This window comes from Cervus elaphus, chromosome 12, assembly GCF_910594005.1.
Source record: "Cervus elaphus chromosome 12, mCerEla1.1, whole genome shotgun sequence".
In the NCBI taxonomy this organism is placed as follows: Eukaryota; Metazoa; Chordata; class Mammalia; order Artiodactyla; family Cervidae; genus Cervus; species Cervus elaphus.
In genome coordinates, this window is record NC_057826.1 from 93,049,370 (window position 1) to 93,076,217 (window position 26,848).

Below are 26,848 nucleotides of genomic sequence, written 5' to 3' on the forward strand. Positions count from 1 at the left end.
TTGCTGTTTTCCCCTTACTCCAAAATATCCAAAATTAGCAGAGTATTTATTTAAAAAGAACATGAGCAGATGAATAAGTCTTAATTTTCATCTTGGATAAGTTTTTTAAGTTTATTTTTTAACTGAAGGATAATTGCTTTGCAGAATTCTGTTGTTTTCTGTCAAACATCAACAAGAATCAGCCATAGGTACACCCATGTCCCCTCCCTCCCAAAGCTTCCTGCCATCTCCTCCCCATCCCACCTGTCTAGATTTTCACAGAGCCCCTGTTTGAGTTCCCTGAGTCAAACAGCAAATTCTTGTTGGCTGTCTATTTTACATATGGTAATTAAGTTTCCATGTTACTGCCTCCATACTTCTCACTCTCCCTCCTCACATCCCCCATGGCCATCTGCTCTCTCTTTCTGTTTCTCCATTGCTGCCCTGCAGATAAATTCATCAGTACCATCTTTTAGATTCCATATATATGCATTAGTATATGATATTTATATTTGTCTTTCTGTCTTATTTCATTCTGTATAATAGCCTCATTAGAAACTGACTCAAATGCACTCCTTTTTATGGCTGAGTAATATTCCATTGTGTACCACACCTTCTTTATCCATTCATCTGTTGATGGGCATCTAGGTTGCTTCCATGTTCTAGCTGTTGTAAATAGTGCTGCAGTGAACAATGGGATACATGTGTCTTTTTCAGTTTTGGTTTCCTCAGGGTATATGCCTAGGACTGGGATTGCTGGGTCATATAGTGGTTTTATTCCTAGTTTTTTAAAGAAATCTCCATACTGTCTTCCATAGTGGCTGTATCAATTTACATTCCCACTGGCAAGATGGTTCCCTTTCTCCACACCCTCTCCAGCATTTATTATTTGTAGAATTTTTGATGATGGCCATTCTGGCTGGTGTGAAATGGTATCTCATTGTAGTTTTGATTTACGTTTCTCTAATAATGAGCAATGTTGAGCCTCTTTTCATGTGTTTTGTTAGTCATCTGTATGTTTTCTTTGGAGAAATGTCTTTTTAGGTCTTTTTCCCAGTTTTTGATTGGGTTGTCAGTTTTTCTGGTATTGAGTTGTATGAGCTGCTTGTATATTTTAGAAATTAATTCTTTGTCAGTTGTTTCCTTTGCTATTATTTTCTTCCATTCTGAGGGTTGTCTTTTCACCTTGTTTGTAGTTTCCTTTGCTGTGCAAAAGCTTTTAAGTTTCATTCAGTTCAGTTCAGTTCAGTCGCTCAGTCGTGTCCGACTCTTTGTGACCCCATGAATCACAGCACTCCAGGCCTCCCTGTCCATCACCAACTCCCGGAGTTTACTCAAACTCATGTCCATTGAGTTGGTGATGCCATCCAGCCATCTCATCCTCTGTCGTCCCCTTCTCCTGCCCCCAATCCCTCCCAGCATCAGGGTCTTTTCCAATGAGTCAGCTCTTCGCATGAGGTGGCCAAAGTATTGGAATTTCAGCTTCAGCATCAGTCCTTCCAATGAACACCCAGGACTGATCTCCTTAAGTTTCATTAGGTCCCACTTATTTATTTTTGCTTTTATTTCCATTACTCTAGGAGGTGGGTCATAGAGAATCTTGCTTTGATTTATGTCATCAATTGTTCTGCCTATATTTTCCTCTAAGAGTTTTATAGTTTCTGGTCTTACATTTAGGTCTTTAATCATTTTGAGTTTATCTTTGTGTGGCATTAGGAGGGCTTGCATGGTGGCTCAGAAGGTAAAGAATCCGCCTGCAATATGGAAGACCTGGGTTCGACCCGTGGGTTGGGAAGATCCGCTGGAGGAAGAAATGGCAACCCACTCCAGTATTTTTGCCTGGAGAATCCCCATGGACAGAGGAGACTGTCGGGCGACAGTCCAGGAGGTCGCAAAGAGTCGGACAGGACTGAGTGGCTAGGTGCACGGCGTTAGGAAGTGCTGTGATCTCATTCTGTTAGCGTGACTGCCCGGTTGTCCACAGTAAGCTGTCCTCATGGGAGAGGCGCTCTCTGCCCAGTTAGGCTCCTGCCTCCTCTGTCAAAAACAAGGTGCCCGTGGTGCGTGGGTCATCGTGGGTAAGGTTAATTTAAAGACTATATTTTTTGAAAAAATGCGTTGATATAGAGTATTAATAGTGGTATAACTAGGAATTTTAGCAAATTTAATTACAATTTTTAAGAGTAGTTTACATTGAACTATGTTAAAAGTTTATTCACTTAATCATTTTGCAATGCATGCTGTGTATCATCACATTGTATAACTTAAACTTATACAATATTATATGTCAGTTACATCTCAGTAAAACTGGAAAAAAACCTTAAATGACAGTTGAATTGTTAGTCTTTGTTTAAGAAATATCATAACATCTATACCTTCTTTTTTGTTTTTGAAAGGTTGCTTTTTAATCAAGACACGTCTCTTAGATCTGAGCCCAGTCTCCATCCCAGTAAAGGTGAGAAATAATTCTTTTCACTAAGTAATCCCTTTAATTTTCCAAGTGTTATTATTCTATTAACTTCTTTCATATTTAGTCTTATTCTTTAACTTTACACAGAATTAATTTCTTACAGGCATCTGTAATAGATCTTAAGATCTGTTGTTATAAGGATAGGAATGGGGTTTGTAACTTCTGGAAGATGTTTATGACTCCTAAAGAGGGCTACAGATATGTGGAAGTAGCGCTGGGATAGCAATTCTCCCCCCAGAGATTTCCCACTTAACCCTCGAACTTTCCTATTTGCAAAGGGAATAATACTTTTCAATAATCAGTCTGATTCTTTCAGACTAAAATTGAGGTACAGGTATCCTTGGTATATATTTTTTAAAAAGAGTCTTTCACTTACAAATTCTCTAAACCTCCTGAGTCAGTCCACTTCTAGATCAATATTTACACTTCCAGAAAAATCCACCACTGATTGTTGCAGTTCAGAAAGATCAATTTTGCAGAAAGCCATTCAAATAGTGGGTTATTTCCTCTTATGATTCTTCCTGTGAGCCATTTTTTATTGGAGGATATCTGGAAATAGGTGTAGGATGGAAGGAAAATATCCTCAACGTCTTGAAAATTTTGGTGTATGCACTTGTGCCTAGGTATCCAGGGGGGATTGTTCACAGGAGCTCCTGTATACACCCAAATCCTCAAGTCCTGTAATTGGCCCTCCCATCTGTGTAGTACACGTTCACAGATTCCACCAGCTGTGAGTTGTAAACGCAGTACACAATTTCATGTATGGTTGGTGTAATCTGTGGATGCCAAACTCATGGATGTGGAGGGCCGAATGTATGTCCATTAAAAAACATCCTTGTTTCAGTGGACCATGTTTAAGGTAGTTCAAACCCCCTGTTACTCAAGGGTCAGCTGTAGTTCACAAAGTCTTCGCTCTACATCATCTCACCTGATACTGGCAGATTACAGTTTGATCTTGAAACAGTTTTTCCTACATGTAATTGGAAGGAATAGTGCATAATATTGGTCTCCAAAATGTATTCTATGATGTGTAAAATGCCACTAGGAAGAAGTTAGATATCTGTTTCAATATTCCAACAAAGTTTTTTCCCTTTGCTTCCCTTCCCTTTTCCAAATGGTGTATAGACCTTAATTATTTTGCTAATTATTAACAGTATAACATTTTTAAAGTATAATATTATATAATGTAGAAAGTGAAAGATCCCATCTCCTACTTTTCTCTGTTAACTTAGTGCCTTACAGTTTCCAGTGTTTAGTATTTGTGTTTTTTTCTAGACATTTGTGTACCAATATAAATATGTTTTTTAGTAATTAGTATTGTCCTACATATATTTTTTCTTTGTTGTATTGATTTACCTCAACCTGTTAAATTGAATGAACCTTTATATAATGATTTGATAATGTTTGCTGTTTCTCAGTATGTTGCCTACTTTTCTGATTATTTCCTTAGAATAAGCAGCTAAAATTAATTTGATTTTAAAGGATGAACACATGTCAGATTTTGACATATATTGCCTCCTATAAAAGATGACTTTTTCTTTCTAGATCCAACACAGGACGTATGCGATCTTTGCCAAACTGGTAAGTGAAACGTATCTGTTTATTTTAATTTGCATTTTTGAAGAGTACCAAGGTTAGGCATATTTTAATATTGACCATTTATAGTTGTGTGTGTGTGTGTGTGTGTGTGTGTGTGTGTGTGTGTGTGTGTGTGTGTGTGAATTGCCTCGGGTCATTGTTAAAGCAGAGCAGTAAAACTATTGCAAATGACCTGTGATTATATTTCATTTTAGGCGCATCTTCTCCAGAGATTCAGTTTAGATTCAAATTCAGAGAGGATCCATGGGAGCAAATGAGTAAAAGTCAAACGATGCTTATTCTTATTGAGGATGCAGTCTTACAGGTGTGTAGCATACCGATTAAATGCATGCTTTTTAAAAATTAGTAATGCTATTTGAAATAAGGGCAAATTACTCATGATTAATTCTTTTTGCTATTGTTTTGCTTCTTTCTTTCTTACTCAGTTTTTTCCCATTTCTTAGCCAGTCACTCTGTTTCTTATGTAAAAGTCAAATGTTTTAGGTTCTTTTTCTTTTATTTATTTCTCTTTCTGATAGAAATGTGGAATTGAGAAGGTTAAAATAGGCTAAAATAAGATATAATAATTAGCAATTTTTCTCTCCATTGTATGTTAGAGGTCACCTTAAATTTGTGAACAGGATACTACTCTGTGTGGTAACATTTGAGATACAGGCCACTGAAAGACCCCTCTATTGTCCTGTGTGTGTGTGTGAGAGAGAGGGAGAGAGAGAGAAAGTACATGTGTGTAGGCATACACTTAGATACACAAGTTTTCAGTTGTTTCTTTTTAATGCAGTCACCATGGGGAAAAGTAAGGGATGATTCATTTAGCACCTTGCCGTAAATAAGTTAGCTACCCAGAGATAACTACAGAGTCTTAAGGAATGGAAGAGAGAATACATGTATTTTAAGAGCAGAAATTGACAACAGTTTCAAAGAGTGACTGTGAGGGTTTATTTGATATTGTCCCTGGGAAGGTGTATAGCTTGTATAACTAGTCAAAAGAGAAAAATACAACACCAAATTTTTTTTAAAAGCTGGAGATAGCTGTATTTAGTTTCTAACAGTTCGTTTAGATATCAGTTTTATAACTTCTGAATTAAGAAGAAAAAAAATTTCCCCCTTTAGCTTTAGTAACTGTGAAATGGAAAATAAAAATTAAATTTTTTCTCTGTATCTCAGAAACATTTATTATGTGACTATTATACTTGGCTCTAGATTGTACCTCAGAATGGTGATTTTGAAAGCTTGATTACCAAACTTATTTGGTAATCAATCTATTTAAAAATATAGACTCTCAGACTCATATTTGAGTAGAACCTAGGACTCTCCATTTTTCAAAAGCCTCCCAAGAAATTTCTAATAATCAGCTAGATTGAAACAATTGCCTTAGAGGACTATCTTTCAAATATTTTTTCATCAGATTGTAAATCAGCTATCTGCTGACCATGGGCTTCTTAAGAAGGTTATATGAAGTCTTTGGTATTTGTCCTCCTTTTTTTGCCTTCATAGAATTTCATTGGTAGTAAAATAGGTACCTCCTTTAACTTTTCCCTGCCTCTTCCCCATTTTTTTTTTTTTTTACAGGAAGTTAGGCCATGTTATCAAAGTGTTAAACATCTGTAGCAAATTTTAATTAGTGTTATTTTTTTAATTGACAGATACTGCTACTTTCGCAGTTTTTTATTTTATTCTTTGAAAATAAACCTTTAGAAATTTAACTATGTGAGAAATACTGATTTTATCAAATAAATAGACCAGGAAAGGCACTGGCCTCTTTAAATAACTTCCCAAAGTTAATTTAAAGAAAAAAATATGTATTGCTTCACAACTTGAATATATATTGTTTCAAAACCTGATGTTAAGTAAATTCTAAATAATTCAGTTACTAAACAGATTTCTAATAAAATTTTCATTAAAACTCAAATATAATACTGACATTTCAACCTCAAACTATTTTAGAAATGATGAGGTTGGAAATGACATATACACACCACTGTGTATCAAATAGACAACTAATGAGGACCTGCTGTTTAGCACAGGGAACTCTATTCAGTGATCTGTGGTGACCTCAAAGGAGGCAAATCTAAGAGGGGTATGTGTATACACATAAGTGATTCACTTTACTGTACGGCAGAGACTAACACAGCATTAAAGTTGTAGTAAACATGTAGTAAAGCAACTATACTCCAATAAAAATTTTTTTTAAAAAATGGCGGAATATTTTAAGTAAGGGCAAACTATGAGAATCTTTGGTTTGACAAGTACCATGCTAATTTTTAAAAACATAAGGAGAAGTGTTTTAAAATATCTCATACTCATCATTTTTGTTGGGTCTTGCAGTACCTTTTCTTGTTCTTTATAGGTGCTGTATGGCAAGCAGTTTTTAAATTTTACATAGAAATTTTTGAAATTTTGTTTGGAGAACTTAGTAGTATGTCTGGAGAGATAATTGGAGACATTACTATGAAAATTAGAAGATATAATAGTTAATTTTACATGTTGACTGGGCCATTGGATACGCAAATAGTTAGTCAGACATTGTTCTGGGAGTTTCTTTGAGGATGTTTTTGAATGAGATTGACATTTAAGTCAGTGGATTTGGGTAAATCAGATTGCCCTCCGTAATCAAATGGGCCGATTATGGATGAGGGTGGGCTTCATCCATCCAGTTGAAGGCCTGTATGGAAGAAAGAGATCAGCCTCCCTGAGCAAGAGAGATTTCTCCAGCAGAGAGCCTTTGAACTTTATCTCTACTGTCAGCTTTCTTGGGTCTTGGCCTGATAGCCCACATTGCAGATCTGGACTTGCCAGTTTCCATAATTAAATGAGCCAGTTAGGACACATCTCTTACTCTGTATATACATATCCTATTACTGTTTCTCTGGAAAACCCTGACTAATACAATAGGCACCATTGATCTTACTATTAATATAATTAGCTTTTAATCATCTGGAAAATTCTTGTTTGACAGGGAATAATGATTAATCTTGTGATTATTACCATCAGGCTGCCTCTTCCATCTTCTGCTCTCTGAAATGCTATCTAAGAGTTCTGAGTCAGGTTGAATTTCACTTTTCCTTTCCATTATGCAGTTTCTACCTTCCACCCTTATCCATATGTAAAGGTGAAATCAGTTAAAATGAACATTGTTGCTGCTGCTACTGCTAAGTCACTTCAGTCGTGTCTGACTCTGTGCGACCCCATCCCTGGGATTCTCCAGGCAAGGCCACTGGAGTGGGTTGCCATTTCCTTCTCCAATGAACAATAGAGAGAGCCTTTAAAGGGAATTGAACAACCACAGGCTTGTTTGACAGTGGAAGAAGGATCATTGTTCGCAAAGCCAGAGGTTACAGAGATTATGTGTATATTAATATGTACTGTAAGGGCTTTTAAAAAATTTATTTTATTGAAGTGTAGTTGATTTACAATGTTGTTAATTTCTGCTGTACAACAAAGTGATTCAGTTATACATATATACATATATATATTTTTTTCTTTTTTATATTCATGGTTTATCACAGGATATTGAATATAGTTCCCTGTGCTATATAGTAAGGCTTTGTTGTTTCTCTATTCTGTATATAGTAGGTTGCATCCTGCAGGGTCTTTTTAAGCCCCAGGAGAAGGTAGCATTCTCTCTTACTAGCTACCTCTCTTGGGGCATGAATAGCTGGACTAGTCAAATTCAGAGTGAGTTTGCAAAACTTAGGGAACTCCTTGACTCTACTATGCTGATTATTAGTATCAGATATTATTGGTATCTTTTTCCTGACTCTAACCCATCCTGACCTTCTTTAATTCTTAGGATCCTAGAATTGCTGTCTCTGCCCAGAGTTGCAATTGCTTAGGATTATTCTGGAAAGAAATAGGATGAAACCAGGGCCTTGGCTCCTAACTCAGCCAGAGTAAAGACAGTTTTCATCCAGTGTTTAAATTACTTTGTGTTTAAGTTGTATTTAGATACTGCTCAGTGGAGTTTAGGGCTTCCCAGGTGACGCTAGTAAAGAATGCCTGTGTGGGAGACATAAGAGATCCCTGGGTCGGGAAGATCCCCTGGAGGAAGGCATGGCAACCCACTCCAGTATTCTTGCCTAGAGAATCCCATGGACAGAGGAGCCTGGAGGGTTATAATCCATAGGGTCACAAAGAGTCTGATACAACTGAAGTGACTTAGCATGCACGCATAGAGCAGTTTAAAATGACCGTTTTATCATTTTGTAACTCAGAAGCAATGTAAAGATGGTACCATATATCCAGATCAAACAGTCTAAAAGACAGTCATGTGGGTATTTTAAAATAATAAAAAAAAAAGCATCTGTATAGATAACCAAATTTCACTACCTTAGTGTGAGAGAAAGGTATTTTAAGCAAATGTTATCAATAATTCATCAAGATCACTAACACACTGAAGGAATGTGTATTCCGTTTTATGGAATGTGAGGATGGTTTGAGGACAGACATCTCATGCCTTATGGAGAGCCAAGGTTGATCAGGCTGACCTAGTTGTCCAGGCTCCCATTTCTCTCCCAGTAATCCATTATTCAGTTGAAGATCTCAGATAGTAGAATATTGTTTTTTGGTTAAGGATATATATACAGACTTGTTCCTTTTTCAAGTACTCTTAGTTAATACAAATTAAACCTTCTTTCACCTCTCACACCCTACCCCCAACAGGTTTTTTTTTCTTTTTTTTTTTAATGTCTGCACTTGAATTACCTGGAAGGGCCAGGGGGAAAATGTCACATATATCAACAGCACAGATAGCAATTTGTACCTCTTAAGAAAGAATGAATTGAGTGTATCTTTATATTTTGATAATCAACAAATGAACAATTCGAGCACCCATTATATTCTGAGGCATTATTGCTTGAGGAGTATTTCTGCCTATGGAAGAGGGAAAAAATCAGCAGTCAGGGGCAAACTTCCTTCTTACTTGCTCTCTTATCTTTTGCATTTTCCTTATGTGGGTAGGAGCAGAGGAATAATTAGCCCTTAACAGGAGAATTACTGGTCCTCTAGTAAGATAAATGGGTGTTATAGATACTTGAATGAATTGCTTTGTGAAGACTCAGAAATTACCTAGTGAATATATGTGTGTGTGTGTGTGTGTGTGTGTGCACATGTGCCTGCTCAGTCATGTCCGACTCTTTGTGACCCCGTGGACTGTAGCCCACGAGGCTCCTCTGTTCATGGGATTCTTTAGGCAAGAATACTGGAATGAGTTACCATTTCCTCCTCCAGGGACTCTTCCCAAACCAGGGATCAGACCCACGTCTCCTGCATTGGTAGGGGGTTTCTTTACCAGTGAGCCACCTGGGAAGCCAAGTATCTAGGTATACCATGTTTAATTAGACCCTGATGCTGGGAAAGATTGAAGATAGGAAGAGAAGGGGACGACAGAGGATGAGATGGTTAGATGTCATCACTGCCTCAATGGACATGAGTTTGAGCAAGCTTTAGGATGTGGTGATGGACAGGGAACCCTGGCATGCTGCAGTTCACGGGGTCACAGAGAGTTGGACATGACTGAGCGACTGAACTGAACTGTTCGATTAATCCTTGGGACTTTCTAAGTTTACTTCTTAAAATTCCTTCTTTGCTGTGGGTCTCTGAGCTTTTTGTAAAGTCTGCTTAGGAAGTATGTATGTGTGGAACCAATGTAATAACCTTGAGCAGTGTAAGGATGCACTATCAATAAATAAGAGTGAACATTAATTGGAGAGGGCTTCCCTGGTAACTCAGCTGGTAAAGAATCTGCCTGCAATGCAGGAGACCTGGGTTCGATCCCTGGGTTGGGAAGATCCCCTGGAGAAGGGAAAGGCTACCCACTCCAGTATTCTGGCCTGGAGAATTCCATGGACTGTATAGTCCATGGGGTTGCAAAGAGTTGGACACAGCTGCGTGACTTTCACTTTCACTAATTGGAGAACACTGAAGTTCTCACATTACTTTGTGTTTTCTTATTATGACTGTCAGTGATCAAAAATAGTTTGGAAGTTCAGGCTAATGGCTTTATTTTCAGAAAGCTTTATTATTGATCATAGAAACAAACGTAGAGGACCCCCCAAAGAGAGACCTTTTTCTAAAAATTTTCTTTGATTCTAATAAGATATTTAAGGTAAGGATTTCTTTTAAAGCAATGAGAGCCAGTGTGCTGTGAAATCTTAAAATGGAAGCATTTTATCTAAGCATTTTAGCTTATTTGAAAGGGACACAATAGCTTCAGCTTTTTGGGCATGACTTGAGAATTGAGTAGAATCCATTAAGTATTTAACACCATGACACAGAAATTGTATGATTTTTGGCCCTCAGGAGAAATATAGAACTCAGAACCTGACAAGAATGTCTCATCAGAACCATTATGGATTAATGAACTAAGAAAAGGAGAAAACTAGGAATAAGAAGAAGGAACACTCCCTTTCTCTTTACCTAAGTTGCACAAATTATTTTATAAAAAAAATTAAGACAAAAGCTGAACATAAGGGCCAAACCCATAAAACTCTTATAAGAAATTACAGGGAAAAAGTATCATGACATTCTCTTTGGCAGTGATTACATGCATACGAAAGCGTAAGCAGCCAAATGAAAAATAGGTAAGCTAGACTTCATGAAAATTAAAAACCTATGTGCATCAAAGGGCACTCACTGTGAACAGAGTGAAAAAGTAACTTGAAGAAAGGGAGAACGTGTTGATATATGTAAATCATAAATCTGATTAGAGATTGATGCACAGAATATATGGAAACTCATAGCTGCAACTAACTACCTGACTAAACAATGGGCAATGGACATAAATAGACATTTCCGTAAAGAAGATATAGGGAATCCCTTGGTGGTCCAGTGGTTAGAACTTGGGGCTTTCATTGCTGGGCTTGGATTCTACCCTTGGTCCAGGAACTAAGGTTCCACAAACTGTGTAGTGCAGCTGAGAGAGAGAGAGATGTACAAATGGCTAATAAACACATGAGAAGATAGTAAATATCTGTAACCATTAGGGAAATGCACGTCAAAACCATGAGGAGATTCCATCTCACATGCATCAGGATGGCTATTAGCAAAATAAAATAACAAGTGTTGACGAGAATGTGGGAAAAATTGGAATTCTTGCCCATTGCTGGTGGGAATGTAGAATGATGCAGCAGCTGTGAAATATGGTATGGTGATTCCAAAAAAATTAAACATAGAATTACCATATGACTTAAAAACTCCTCTTCTGGGTATATACCCAAAATAAATGAAAGCAGGGACATGAAAATGTATTTGTCCACCCACACTCGTAGAAGTATTGTTCACAGTAGCCAAAACTTGGAAGCAACCCAAGTGTCCATTGATAGATGAGTAGATAAATAAAATGCGGCACATACGAACAATGGAATATTATTCGGCCTGAGAAAGGAACACAATACTGATACTTGCTACAACATGGATGAACCTTGAAGACATCATAATAAGTACTACTATTATGAGCCAGTCACAAGAGGACAAGTATTACATGATTCCTTTCGTATGAGGCACTTAGTCACATTCAGAGAGACAGAAAGTAGAAGCACGGATGCCAGGGGTTGGGAGAAGGGTAAACGGAAAGTTATTTAGATATGGAGTTCCAGTGAGGGAAGATGAAAAAGTTCTTGAAACGGAGGTGATGATTATGCATCAGTGGGGCTGTACATAATGTCAAAGGACTGTACCTTTTAAATGGTCAAAATGGTAAATCTTATGTATATTTTTCCACAATAAAAAAGAATCTAAGAAATAATAACACAAGAATCATATTAAATGTTAAGTTTTTTAGTTGTTGCATTAACTTAGCATTCCTCAGTTGAAAATAAACATTTTTGCTTTCTAGCAACCTCAGGATGAAATGGAACAAAATGAAGCTTTGTTACAGTAAGTATAATGATTTTTGAATTATTGTAGATTTTTAAAAATCATTTTAAAATAAGCCTTTTTCTTAAGAATTTTAGAGTTATTGTATGTTTTTAAATGATTGTCCCTCTAGCAGCATAAATATGTTATTTTATGAACATTCTAGATAAGTTTTATTTCATGAGGAAAATTGAATAAGGTTAAGTTAATTCTCTGACTTAAGATTATTTAAAAAGCAAATTTATAGCATAGCATGAAGGAAGAATTTGTAGAACTTATTGAAATTAGACTTCATAGAACTATTATATTTAAAGAGACCTTGTCCTTTAAATTTTTTAAAAAAAACCAAGCATGGCCTGTGGACCCCTGGGAGTCCCTGAGACTTTGCAGAGGGTCTGTGAGGTCAAAACTATCTTCATAATAATGCCAGCACTTTATTTGCTTATGTCATGGTGTTGACATTTGCACTTACAGTGCTAAAGCAGATGGAGCCTGAGTAGGAATCAGGGCAGGGGCACCAAACTGTACTTGTAGTCCTGTGTTTTTCCCAGCCATGTACTTGAAGTTAAAAAAGAAAAAAAAAGGCCAGTTTTACTTAGTGCATTTGATGAGGCAGAAAAGTTGTTTGTTTTATTAAATTTCTACCTTGAATATATGTCTTTTTATACTTCTGTTTAAAGTGTGATAGTCGTCTTAAGAGCACTTGTTTGAGTTATAAGATTTGTAAAAACAAAACAAAACAAAAAACTTGGTTTACTTTTTTTAACTTGAAAGAATGACAAACTGGTTATTTACTCAAGTAAATGGCAGATATTTTCTTGAACTTTCCGGTAAGATTGGTGAAAATATTTATGAAGGTGACCTTTTTTGAAATTTTTATAATAAAATGTATCAATATAGGGAAGATCTGCATAACTTAACACATGAGTATTTTCTGAAAGACCAGTGCATGATATCACAACATCATCCACAGACAAGTGAAAGATCCGTTCAAAGTGCACGACAGACCAATACAAAAGTTGATTGGTTTTGTTTCAGTTTTCACATTTCTAGTAACTTTTAAGGAAATGATTGCTTCTGGAGTTTTGGTGTGTCATCTAAAAAGAATATGCACAATTATCCAAAAAGGCTACTAAAGTACTCCTTTCTTTTCCAACTGCATGTCTGTGTGAGGCCAGACTTCTGTAATATACTTCAAATAAAAAAATATATGGCAAAAGATTGAATGTGTTGTAGCAGTTCAGATGGCAGCTGTCTTCCATTAAGCTGAATATTAAAGAGATTTTAAAAATGTGAAACTTTCTCACTAACTTTTTTCCATTTTGGACAATACAATAATTTAAATAAAATATATTAATTTATTAGATTATTACTGTTATTTTTAAATTAATGATTATTTAACATTTTTTCTCCATCTTAATTTTTAACATGTAAATACAAGTAAATATAAGCCACATAAATAAAGTCTCCTTGAGTTCATCACTAATTTTTAAGATTATAAAGGAGTCTAAGGACCAAAAGTTTGAGAATCACCCTTTTACTGAATATATCAGCAGTATAAGTTCATCTTCAGAATTGGAAAAAGACAAGACTAATACAGCATCTATAATCTCACTGCCTGGAGAGAACCATTGTTAACATTTTGGAACATTTTATTTCAGGCTTTCTATATATTTTCATTTTGTTCATATTTTCAACCAAGTTGAGATTCATCTGCAGATAGTTTTGTTTCCTGTTTGTTTTCTTTCTTTCTTTCTTTCTTTGGCCTCACCATGCAGCTTGCGGAGTTCTCAGATCAGATATCGAGCCCCTGCCCCCTACAGTGGAGGCCTAGATTCCTGACCACTGGGCCACCAGGGAATTCCTCTTGTTTTTAAATTTTTAAGTAGTAGTTTATCATAATTACTATTTCACATCTTTAATAGTTTTAAAAACATGCATTAATGGCCTCATTGTATGACATACTATAATTCATATAATAATTTTTCTCTTATTGGACATGTATGTTGTTTGCAGTCTTGCCTAACATAAATAACTATGTCTAATATAAATAAGTTTTTAAATAACTTAGATGAAAGTTTGCTCTAATTTCAAAATTCTCTTTTATAATTGAGGGGAAAAAATCCTGTTGTTGATCCAGACTATGATTTTGTTTTATCAGCTTGTACTCATAATCATGTTTTAGGAAAAAAATTGACATTTTTTCTTTTTGCCTCATGGAAATTATTCTGTATGAGCAGTTTCATTTTCAAGATAGCTTATATTGATTGCTTCTATTTTTTAGACAGGAGAGAATGTTCAATTTATTATTCTTGCTTAGGATTCAAGTAGCTATGCCTGGTGCATGAAAACTGTTCTTAAAACAACTGGAACAAGCAGTTTTTTGTTTTTTTTTTAAGGAAGATATCTTGATTGCATTTGTATAGTAGACTGAGAAAAAAAATAGTTTACTGATTGCTTTTCTTTAATCAACTTTTAATTATCCCAGGGTAAATGATCAAAATTGTAGATTAAGCATAACCTTTATTTTGCTTGTAATCTCTTCCCTTCAGCATTTGCTACCCTTTTTCCTTTGCTGTGAAATACTAGTAAGGTGAATAATGTCTGAGAATTTTCTCATTACTGACTTTCACTTACATCTTAAACTATAATGACAGACTTTAAATGTATTTGAGGATTTAAATAACCATGCTACATGAATTAGGACAAATTTTTCTCTCTCACCCCACCCCTGTATTTGGTAGACAATCATCTCCAAAGTTACTTTCAGATCTAAGTGTAGTTTAGCTTGTTTACACTCCTGAAGTTCATTCCTTAATATTCCGGCTCTCTCCAATTTTGAAGCCATTTGAAATTTGCATGTTAATAAATTGGTAGTAACTGTAAAATAACTAGAAAGATGGAGCAAAGACAGAGCCTATTTGAAATTCCTTTAAATTAAAAAGAAATTTAAATTGTATATGAATGAGAAATAGTAGAGTTTTTTTTCTACTTAAAATTTTGTATTTATTTATTAATTGATTGATTTTTTTTTTTTCCTGAGGTTTAGAAAAAGTCATCCAGTGTTCACGGTATCATTTCCCCAAGCTGAACTTTCACCGAACCACCGAAGTAGTCTAGGTACGCTTTTATGGGTAGAGTCATATAAAGTGAATTTGTCTTTGCCTGAAAATAGAAGCCTTAGTTAGGTATGGATTTATTTACAACTCGGCTGGTCTCCTGTGATTGCTGCCATTCACTTTTACATATGGAATCAGTGTTGCTGTTGACCTTGGATCTGATGCTTGAAGCTGCTCATGTGAGAAGCAGCTCAGGTGCAGTCAGTACTTGCTCCTCCATATGTCTGCTCTTTTGACTTGCAACTCAGGGGCTCAAATTTAAAAACAGTGTTTTCTCTGTTCATAGCAGGCCATTTGCTTGATTTCAGCTGTATTAGAGGATGACTGTCTTTCTCTTTGGAGTGTCTCCTAAGTATGTTGTATGACAGTGTAGTAAATATTCTTAGTGGTCATTGAAACCTGTATTATAAGAAAACGTACAAGGACATGATAATTGAAATTGAAAAGTTAAGTTTTAAAATTTCTGCCCTCTCCTGTTTTGTTGCCACTGTAACAGTAGAATTGCCACTTAAGCCCAGCACCAACTCTCAACTAGGTACTCCTAGTGCCTGGATTTTGGTCTGTAATATTATTTATTCATTATTTTAGCAAATATGTATTGAGCCTGCTAAGTGCCAGGCATATGGATGCTATGGGTGTACAAATGCCAAGTAAACCAGGGATCCTAAAAGGATAGCTGATCTGGAGCTTGAAGATAGGATGGGTCTGAACCATCTTACCATTGGTGGAGAACAAAAATGTTTTCAAGGGTGTCTGGGGGCAATGCTAAAAGGATAAAGAGCTAGATCAGTTGTGCTCCAACTGTCCAACCTCTGGCAAATTAGTTGAAGAAAAAAAAGAACAATGATTTTGGTTTATGGAAATAAGTTTGTGAAAAAAACCATGAGTTTGTGTACTCAAAAAATGTTAGCAGTATAGTCTCTCTCTATATATGAAAAAAAAAAACTGCAGCAAAATGTGTAAAAAATCTTAATGATTTTAAGAAATAAAGATTTTTAATACATGTACATTTAGGATATTTCCTGATTCCTTTTGGCCCTTACCTGAATGTTCCTTTGTATGCTTAACTCAACCACATTAATTAATTTAAATTCTATTACATATAATGGAGAAGATGATGACACTGAGAAAGTAGATATGATTTTTCCTCATGTGGTTGCAGATACTTAGAAGGACTCTGCCAAAGTAGAGAGGTTTTTGGTTTTTTTTTGTTGTTTTTAATAGTTTTATTTATTTCTGTTTTTGGCTGCCCTAGGTCTTTGGTGCTGTACGTGGGCTTTTTGTGGTGGTTTGGGGGCTGTTCTTTTTGGGGTGCTTGGGCTTCTCGTTTGTTGAGGAGTGTGGTCTGGGCTTGCGGGCTTCAGTAGCTGTGGCATACAGCCTCGGTAGTTGGGGCACATGGGCTTAGTTGGTCCACTGCCTATGGGTTCTTCCCGAACAAGGGATCAAACCCGTGTCTCCTGCATGGGCAGGCAGATTCTTAATCACTGAGCCACCAGGGGAGCAGAGAGGTTGGTTTTTAATTCTACTAATTTCGAATCATCATAATTTTACCTTGTTTCATGTGAAATATTTCTTAAGGAATTTCACAACTTTATTGCTAACATGATACTTTTAATAAATTGGTATAACATTTATAAAACATTTGATATATCTCATGCACGTCTGAGGAAATCATTTCAAGTTATGTGATTAAGAAATGCTGAGTGAGACAGTATGTTTTATTGCTTTGATAAAACTGGAATGAAAATGTGTAATGTTATCTTCTAGGACCTGAGGCTGAAAGTCCTGAAGTGTTAACATACCCAGAAAAGGTTGGTCTGTATAATGGAAATTAGCTATTCAGATCTTGGGTTTAGATTTTTAAAAATTATATTAATAAGTATCAAGCCCATTTAAGTTTTCCTAAGCAGAAATATGACTAGACCATTTCAATAGAATTGTGTAACAACCCATTTCAGTGTTTTTTTTTTTTTTTTTTTTTTAAGGGGAATCATTTTCCAATATTTTTCATGAAAACTCATATAAATCCTTTTTTGGAATAAAGTAGGCTTTTACCATTCACAAGGTTTTTTGTGAATTGCAAAAATTTTTATCCCCTACGTTCCCCCATTCAATCTGAGCTGCCTCAGACAGACAGACGGCATGAGGACACTTTTCTTACATCTGTAGTGGAAACCTGTTTCAGTATTTATTCTTGTCTCTAATGAAATAGAATTTTCTTGATCTGTGCTGCTTTTCTGGCATTCTGAGTCTTTTATTCATTATCTAGAGGAGGAGAATATAATATCAGACTAATTGCTGAGGTAATATAGCAAAAATGCATTATGTTGCTTTGTCTATTACCCTGAAAAGAATGTGTCTAACAACCCATTTCAGTGTTGTTTTTTTTATAAAGGGAATAATTTTCCAATACTTTCCTTATAAACGCTTATAAATCCTTCTTTGGAATAAAGCAGGCTTTTACTGTTCACAAGGTTTTTTGTGAATTGCAAATATTTTTTTTCCCCTGCATTCCCCCATTCAATCCGGGCTGCCAAAGACAGACAAAGCATGAGGACCCTTTTCTTACATCTGTTACTCTCGTTCTTTTGATATTTCCTATTGGATACTGCTTTCTCGTCTTCCAGTTGCTAATCGATAAGCATGTACTGAGTGCTTGTTTTGGCTCTGCTCTCTGCTTGGTGCTGTGGGAAATCAGAGGACAGTAAGACTGGCTCCATCCATAACAGACTCCAACAGTCAAGGACCTCCCCAGGCCAACCCTGAGCTTATTCATCTCAGGTATACCTTAGCATTCCCACCTCTATGCCTGTGTTCAAGTCAGGAGCCAGAAAGCAAGAGAAAGCATCACATTTGGAACAACATAGGTTTCATTCCAAGGGAAGTATGTCATTTTCATGTGTGATATATGGAAAATGATAATCACTTCATAGACTTACAGTGAGGGCTGTGAGCAATGATAGCTTATGGTGTTTGGTACTAGTTGGTGCTTAAGAAATGTGTGTTTTTTTCTTCTTTCATTCCTTCACAAATCATTAATTTCTGGCTTAAGTACCATCCCGTTGGATCCTGTCTCAGATGACTTTAGTGATCTTGACCAAAGTAACTGCTCCCTCTTTATTTAGCATTCATTATTTACTATGTCAGTATTTACCTATCACTTGCCTCCTATGACATTAATATACTTGAGAAAAAGGATTTTTTGAGCAAAGAAGTTTAGAGAGCACTGTATGCTAAAGTCTCCTCAGAGATTGATAATGCATGTTTTGAAAAGTCTTGAGGTAAAGAAACTTATTTAACCAATTTTAGGCTATCTTGAAAACTCTTCACTGCCTCCTCTTTTTCTGCTCCAGAAAATTTATTCTTGTAACATTAAGGCTATGGTTTATGCTATTAATTTGAGTTAATGCAGTGTTTTTGATGTTGTTAATAGTTTATTTAATGTCATGTGTTAATGCCTTCAATTTTAATTTAGGAGTTAAGTTCCTTTAGGGCAGAGTTCAGTTCAATATATATGTAAGTTTTATTTGATTTAGGGCCTTGAATTTAGTAGATATAAAGATTTCAAATAGGAAGGAAATCTTGAACATGTTTAAAGAATGGATAGGATCCAGTTCTTCAGTTCCTTCTAAATTTCTTTTATCTTTTGGAGCAACTTATAGCTTGCATTGCTAACAAGTAAATATATCTTCTTAAGCTCTGCATGCTATGTACACAGAATATAAATGGTGGCAGGTTAGGAAAGGAGGAGAGGGAGGATGAAATGTTCTTCACTTCTCTTATTCAAATCAGATCAGAGTATTAGAGGGCTTACAAATTTCAGTGTGGTGGTGTGTCAGCGAAGGTGGACTTGGTTTTTAGAAACAGGCAAAAGTCAGTGAGACCCATTCTGTTATTTAAGGTTATGCAAATTAACAATCTGAAATGTTGAAAAATAGCTCAGTGCTTTTAAGCTATTGAAACTGATTTTCTTAAATGGCTTATAAATGATTTTAAAAGCACTTTCAAAAGAAGAAGTTTAATAATATTTTGATCACTGGAAATATTTTGAGAACAAATCTGTTCTCAAAATAGTTTTGTAGTTTTGTGCTTTTTGTTTAACATAACCACAGGTCAGAACCATTGATTTATAGGAGAGCTTATAACATTTACATAGATCTGTGTTTTCATTTCTCCTTTTCTCCCCACTGACCTCCTGTCCTTTGGCCCTTTTACTTCACATTTACATATTCATACAGAGGTGGGGAACAAAAAGAAGGTAAAACTACACCAATTTTGTTCCTGGTTAATAGTTTTAATAAAATTCAATTGGGATTTTTAGCAAGGGAGAATTTTTCAACCATTAACTGCAGTGAAGTTTTTAGGTTATCTGTTAGTTTAACTATCCTTGTTATCTCTGCTTCTTCCCTTAGCCCAGATAACTTAAACTTAAATGAATAGATAATTTGTCATCTGTAATTACGGTCCAGCCAGTTTTACCCTTGATTGACTATTAAATATTTAACCATGAGTTCACTGTCATTAGTTATTTGGTATAAGAAAGTAATAAAGAATATTTTTATTTATGGAAGGGAGGAAAGTTGATAAAGCTTTTTGGTGGAACTTAGCAACATGGTGAGCTAGAAAACTAACATTTTCATTTTAAACATTTTTTGGTGTATGTACTAATGATGTAACTTCTATTTGGAATATATAGGAACTTAGTAGAGACAGAGAGTCTCCTGAAACAAGTCTTCTCTCACATGCTTCTGATAAAGTATTTGATACATTTGCTGTAAAGGAGAAGTCACTAATAGAGCCAGAGAAGGAGCCTGGTGAGGAAGGCGCGTTGACCATGACTTTGGAAGAAAACAAAGATGAAGAAAGCTCTCTTGAAACCTTTGTGTCTGCCTTAGAAAGGGTACTCACATCACCAGAAATCAGCCGGGAGGAAAGACTGTTTAGAATAATGAATGATTTTGAACCAAGAGAGCTGGCAAACACATTGAGCAGTGCTTCGAGCTCCATATCAATACCTTTGACATGTCACAGAGATTTTCTAGAAGACCCAAAAGATGACGCATTGCCAGTTGAGGTATCAACAGCCTTAACCACATTGTCAGAAGCCAAGGTGGAAGTCATCTGTCACAGGAAAGAGGGAGGCATCAGTCTCAGTGTTGGGAATGAATGTTCAGGAGTGGAGCCCAGTATGTCTCAGACTGATGAAGACTGTACACAGATAGCAGAGGTGGATTTTGAGACTCTTTGTTCTACTCCACCATTTGGACAAGATTCCAAGTTAGCTGAGCTGCAGGACAAGCATCTTTCAGTGCAGCAAATAAGTGTAAGTATGAACCGACAATTTTATCTTCTAGAGTGATCTTTAACGAGTCTTCCTTGTCCATACCCTTTATTGTAAATTCAAACCTTCTACCTAAACAACAACACTCAGAAGATATTTTTTGACTTTGAAGCATATAGTGGTCTTTTGAGAAGTTCCCAGGGTAGAGTTTTCAAGGAGTTGAAAGTTAAAATAGTTAAGTTTCTCCTCTGAAAACCTGAGAAGATATATCATTATCACATTGCTTATATAGACGAGAGAAAAAACTTTTTCTCAGACTTTTTCCCTGTTAGCTCAGAAAATCTCCATGTCTACCTGAGTGCAAAGTAGAGGTAAGATAGCCCATGTTAATTTCTAGCTGGACATAAACGCAGTTGGTCTTCCAGGAGAGGGACATGTAGCTGGTCTGCCTGGCTTCAGCACCACTTTGCTTTTTGTGGCTGAGGGTACTATCGCTGACACAGTTTGGTTTAGAGTTCCTGGGCTTCTGTGCTGGGAGACCCTCCTGTGCCTGCCACTTAACCAACTTTTCATGTTGGCAGTTTTTTCCTGATTATAATAGTAATGCATCCTCATTATAAAAAATATCAAGCATTACAGTAAGAGGAAGTCTTCAACAGTTCCACTTATCAGAGATAATTGTTAACCACTTACTGTATGTCCCCATTTTTTCTATGCAGTCTCTGTAAGTTTATTTTATATAAATGGGATTATATTATACATAATGCTTTGTAACTTGTTTTTAAATTTTAATAATACATCTTGGTTATCTTTCTATGTCAACGAATGAGGCACTACTTGTGGTTTAGTCACTAAGTCGTATCAGACTCTTTGCGACCCTGTGGACTGTAGCCTGCCAGGCTCCTCAGTCCAGGGGATTTTCCAAGCAAGAATACTGGAGTGGGTTGCCATTTCCTTCTCCAGGTAGCACTACTTAAATCTTGTTATTTGTTGAGTGGTATTCCACTGTGTGGGCATATATATATATATAGTGTATATAAAATGATACATATAATTTATTTAACCAATTCACTAGGTCGTTTGGATTTTTTTCTTTTTTCCTCTGGCTCTTACCAAAATGCTCTTTTGAACATTTCTTGAAAGGTTTAAATAATGTGATACTAAGCTCATGTTATTCACATAACATACATACCTAGAATAATACTGCATGTAATTCTGATCAAAAAATTTCAATACAGACATTTTTTAATGCTATTTTTAAAAATCCAGAAAAAAAGAAACTAATCATGGGGATAAGGACATGAGGATTAAATTCAATATTCCAAGATTCTCATCTAAAAAGAGGTGATACTAGTAGAGTGTAGGAAATTATGACTGATATTGATAGAGTAAGCTTTAACTTAGGCAGTCTTAAAAAAAAAGTCTACATAAAAGTAGAAAGGAGATTGATTTAGAACAGATCAAATTAAATAGTCTTTTACTTAGCTGTAATAAAAATATGAAATTTGTTGTCTTGTGAAGCTTCATATGCTGGATATATAAATAAGCTCAAGAAAGGTTTACATGATATGTATAAAAACATGTACCCCCGTGAAAGTTAAATCCAAAATGGATTATTAAGGGGACATTAGAGCCATTCGTGATATACTGGCCAACCTTTAAAATCAGTGTAATGAAAGTTATATACTAATACTATCTTGTCCCACAAATACCACTTACTGTTGCTGTCAAATAGCAAAATTCTAGACCGAATAGAACATTGATCTGGCCTGGCATGATGTTTCTGCTGTTTTTATGTGCCACTCATCATTTTGTACTATTCATTTCCTATAAAATGAAAGCACCAGAGTAACCTTAGGTTTAACCTTGAGATTTTTTTTTTTGAGATTTTTATTTTTTTGATGTGGATCGTTTTTTAAAAGTCTTTATTGAATTGGCTACAATATTGTTTCTGTTTTATGTTTTGGTTTTTTTGACCTTGAGCCATGTGAAATCTTAGCTCCCCGACCAGGGATCAAACACACACCCCCTGAACTGGAGGCAGTTTTAACCACTGGACTGCCAGGGAACTCCCTACCTTTGAGTTTTAAGGATGAATATTACTTATGTAACACAAGTAATGTATTTTTGTGTTAGGCTTTTAAATCCATATTGTCATTTATTATGTTAGTATGAAATTTTCATTCTGTTCACATATGTCTGTGGGTTTTTGTATTTTCATCTTTTGAGGCATTTTTGTGTAATCAAAGGACAAGATAAAACTTAATTTCTAATAATTTTATTTTATTTTCTTGAATTGTTGTAATCATTTGTATATATATTTACATCTTATTACAGAGTCTAGAAGACCCAAATCCATTTGAATTGCAAACGTTGGTTCATCAAAATGTCACCTCTTGTGATCCAATAAATAATAAGAGAAATTCAAATCTGGTGGAAAATAGCTGTGACCAGGCCACTCCACGTGTGTTAAGGAAATCATCCAGACTGAAAGTAGTCAGAGATGTAAAGCCCACAGATGACATGTATAAGATGCCAGAAAACATTTTACGCAGAGTACTTGGCTGTGAGGATCGCACGAAACATAGCTCTTCAGCGGGGAATGTCAGGTATGCTGCAGACGCACACTTGGGGCACTAGAGTAAGTTTACAGCTCAGTCAGTTCAGTGCAGTCGCTCATTCGTGTCTGACTCTGCGACCCCACGGACCACAGCGCACCAGGCCTCCTGTCCTCAGCAGCTCCCAGAGGTCACTCAGACTCACGTCCATTGAGTCGGCGATGCCATCCAACCATCTCATCCTCTGTCATCCCCTTTTCCTCCTACTTTCAGTCTTTCCCGGCATCAGAGTCTTTCCCAGTGAGTCAGTTCTTTGCATCAGGTGGCCAGAGTATTGGAGTCTCAGCTTCAGCATCAGTCCTTTCAAAGAATTTTCAGGACTGATTTCCTTTAGGATGGACTGGTTGGATCTCCTTGCAGTCCAAGGGATTCTCAAGAGTCTTCTCCAACACCACAATTCAAAAGCATCAGTTCTTTGGTGCTCAGCTTTCTTTACAGTCCACCTCTCACATCCATACATGACTACTGGAAAAACCATAGCTTTGACTAGACAGACCTTTGTTGGCAAAGTAATGTCTCTGCTTTTTTACAGTTATGTCTAAGTAAAGAACTTTAGTTTTCAGTGTTGTTACATTTATTTTGCAATTAAAACAAAAAAACCCAGAAAACACCTTTACTTTGTTTTTTTAGGATAAAGTAATGGGAAATTGTATTTTTGCTTAATGCTAATTTTCTTTCTTTGTTTAAAATCTGTCACCACACATAATTACAAATTCTTTTTTTGGGGGGCTTGAGAACTTTTAAGGGTTACACTCTTAGCAACTTTTCAAACATGTAATATGGTGTTATTAACTATAGCCACCTTGCTATACATCACTACCTTTTGACCACCTTCACTTATTTCACTTACCCACCCTGTCTCTAACCTACAGAACCAGTCTATTCTCTGTATCTCTTAGTTTGTTTGTTTTCTTAGATTCCATATATGAGTGAGGTCATACAGTGTTTGTCTTTCTCTGTCTGGCTTACTTCTTTTAGCATAATGCCCTCAAGGCCCATTTGTGTTGTCACAAATGGCAGGATTTTCTTTTCTGTGACTGAATACTTTTCCATTGTGTGTGTGTGTGTGTGAGACATTTTCTTTATCCATTCATCCATCAATGGATACTTAGGTTACTTCCATGTCTTGACTGTTATAAATAAAGCTGTAGTGAAAATGGGACTGCAGATATTATTTTGAGATAGTGATTTTGTTTCCTTTGAGTAGATACCCAGTAGTGGAATTTCTGGATCATATGGTAGTCCTATTTTTAATTTTTTAAAGAATCACCATACTGTTTTCTATGGTAGTTGCACTAATTTACATTCCCAGCAACAGTGCGTGAGGGTTCCCTTTTCTCTGCACCCTCTCCAGTATTGATTATTTGTAGACTGTTTGATAATGACCATTCTGACTGGTATGGGGTGATATCTTATTGTGGTTTTAATTTACATTTCCCTGATGACTAGTGATGCTAACCACCTTTTCATGTACCTGTGGGCCATTTGGATGCTTTCTTTGGAAATGTCTCTTTAGCTCCTCACACATTTTTTTTTTTTTTTTTTAGTGGGAAGGAAAGAGCGCAAGGGCCCCGTGAGTACCCACGTGCCGTCATCTTCCTCCTCACACATTTTTTAATCGGATTTATTTTGTTTTGTTGTTGAGTTGTATGAGTTCTTTATATGTTTTGGATATTAACTCCTTTTCAGATATATGATTTGCAAATATTTTCTCCCTTTGGTAGATTTTTTTTTTTTTCATTTTGTTGATGGTTTCATTTTCTGTACAGAAACTTTTTAGTTTGACGTAGTTTCACTTGTTTATTTTTGCTTTTGGTGTGAAATCCAGAAAATCATTTCCATGACTGATGTTAAGGTGCTTACTTACATTTCTTCCTAGGGGTTTTATGGTTTCAAGTCTTGTGTTTAAGTCTTTACTCCATTGTGAGTTGATTTTTGTATGTGGTTTAAGATTGTTGTCCAGTTTTTTTCTTTTACACATGGCTGTCCAGTTTTCCCAACACCATTTATTGAAGAGACTATCCTTTCCCCATGGTATATTCTTGGCTCCTTTGTCGTAGATTAATTGACCACATATGAGTAGGTTTATTTTGGAGTTCTCTATTCTGTTCCATTGATCTATATGTCTGTTCTTATCTCAGTTTTTTTTACAGTTTTTGATCAGTGTCATACTACATGGCAAGTCCTTTCTTTCTTGCAGAGAGCCTGCCTCTTTTTCCCTAGAAGTTGCAGATAGAGTATATAGTGGCAGGCCTAGGTGGGGAGTGAAGGACAAGAGACTCAAAATACTCATCCTTGTGACTGACTGTCCCTAAAGGAGAGATACCATAGATGACACAAAGATAAGCCTGGAAACCATAGTAACTGGCATGTGTGTCACAGAATTATCTGCAGCTTACTCAGGAACAATCTCCATGTGTAAAACTGCTCTCATACATGACAACAGCTTAGTAAAATACCATTGAGTTTTAAAAAATATTAGTAAAAAATTTGGTATGATTCTCTGTGAATGGTTGTGGAGAACATGATAGTAATTTTAAAAACGTGTTTGATTTTTAAGAATGCAGAATCCTGCTTTAAAGATTGAAGGTAAAGGGAAGACTGGTCCTTCATCCAGGCTCAGGAATGGAGAACAGGTGAAGAAAAACAGAAAGCATGCAGGTGAGGCCTCTTTTCTTTATTTCTTTAATAAGTAACTTACAGAAACAGAATTCTGGTACTAAAAACGATTTAGAGATTATTGTGTCTCAACTTTCTCATTTTACTGATGAGGAAGTTCAGAAAGGTTAAGGACTTTGCCCAGCACTGTGCAGCTGATCAGTAATATAACTAGGACTTGATCTTTAACTTCTACCTCATAAGCTTCCCTGTGGCTCAGTCGGTATCCTTAACTTCCACCTCATAGGGTCATGTATTTTCTGTACTTGTACTTTTAAGACAGTGATTTCAGAATCCTTTTTGGATTCAGGTGTCTGACCTCTTTGTGGTGTGACTAGCCAACATAGACTTTGGGAAATTAAACCCAGAAGAATAAATAGAGGAAAGAAAGCAAACGTATTATGTTTGTAGATGTTATTTCTTTGTTCCTGTATGTAAAGCCTGAAAGAATGAACTTGAAACTGTCATAAATAATGGGAACCTGGGAAGACTGGTTACAAAAAACAGTGAGACAGTTGGTAGAATTGAGACATGGATTGTAGATTAAAGAATAATATTTTATCAGTGTTGAATTTTCTTAATTTGATCAGTATGTAAGGTAGTGTTCTTCTTTTTAGAGAATATATCTTTAAGTATTAGTGAGTAAAGGAGCATGGTATATACAAATTATTATTTCTGTGTGTATGTATGTCTGTGTGCATGTATATATAAAGAGAGAGAGAGAATGGTTTAAGTAGTGGCAAAATGTTAACAATAGGTGGATCCTTTGTTTTATTTTTACAACTGTTTTATAAGTCTGAAATTATTTCCAGCTAAAAAGCTTTAAAAAAATGCAATAAAACAAAAGATGACAAATAAATATCTTTCATATATATGTTACACAGTTAGAAAATATAAAAGAAGATCCCATTTGCAATAGTTACAAAAGAGAGAAAATACCTACTTATATACCTAATAACAAATTGCCATGCCTGCATGAAGAGAGTGTAAAAATTATGCTGAAGAATATAAAAAAGATGAATAAATGGAAAGAAGAACCGTGTTCTTGACAGTAAAGATTCAGTACTGTAAGAAACTTCTCCCTAAATTATTCTGAAAATGCATGGCAGCACAATCAGAAACAGATTTTTGTGTATTTGTTAATTGTTTTGTTTTTTCTTGCTTTATAGAACTGGAGGCTAGCTTGAGAATAATATACAATTTCAATTGGAAAAGTAAATACAAAAGCTAGCCAAGAAAATTCTTAAAAAAATAAAAGCAAAGGGAGAGG

The 26,848-nt window shown here is 35.8% G+C and overlaps 1 protein-coding gene across 1 annotated transcript in view; it reads left to right on the forward strand.

Annotated features, from left to right (window-relative positions):
- Positions 1-26,848, forward strand: part of ANKRD31 (ankyrin repeat domain 31) — a 125,552-nt gene that overhangs the window by 11,229 nt on the left and 87,475 nt on the right. Inside the window, exons 2-10 of the mRNA XM_043920584.1 lie at positions 2,376-2,434; positions 3,995-4,030; positions 4,243-4,352; positions 11,880-11,920; positions 14,943-15,019; positions 16,789-16,832; positions 19,718-20,344; positions 22,640-22,911; positions 25,481-25,581. Of these exons, the coding sequence (XP_043776519.1) occupies positions 2,376-2,434; positions 3,995-4,030; positions 4,243-4,352; positions 11,880-11,920; positions 14,943-15,019; positions 16,789-16,832; positions 19,718-20,344; positions 22,640-22,911; positions 25,481-25,581 (1,367 nt within the window). The remainder of the gene's footprint in view (positions 1-2,375; positions 2,435-3,994; positions 4,031-4,242; positions 4,353-11,879; positions 11,921-14,942; positions 15,020-16,788; positions 16,833-19,717; positions 20,345-22,639; positions 22,912-25,480; positions 25,582-26,848) is intronic.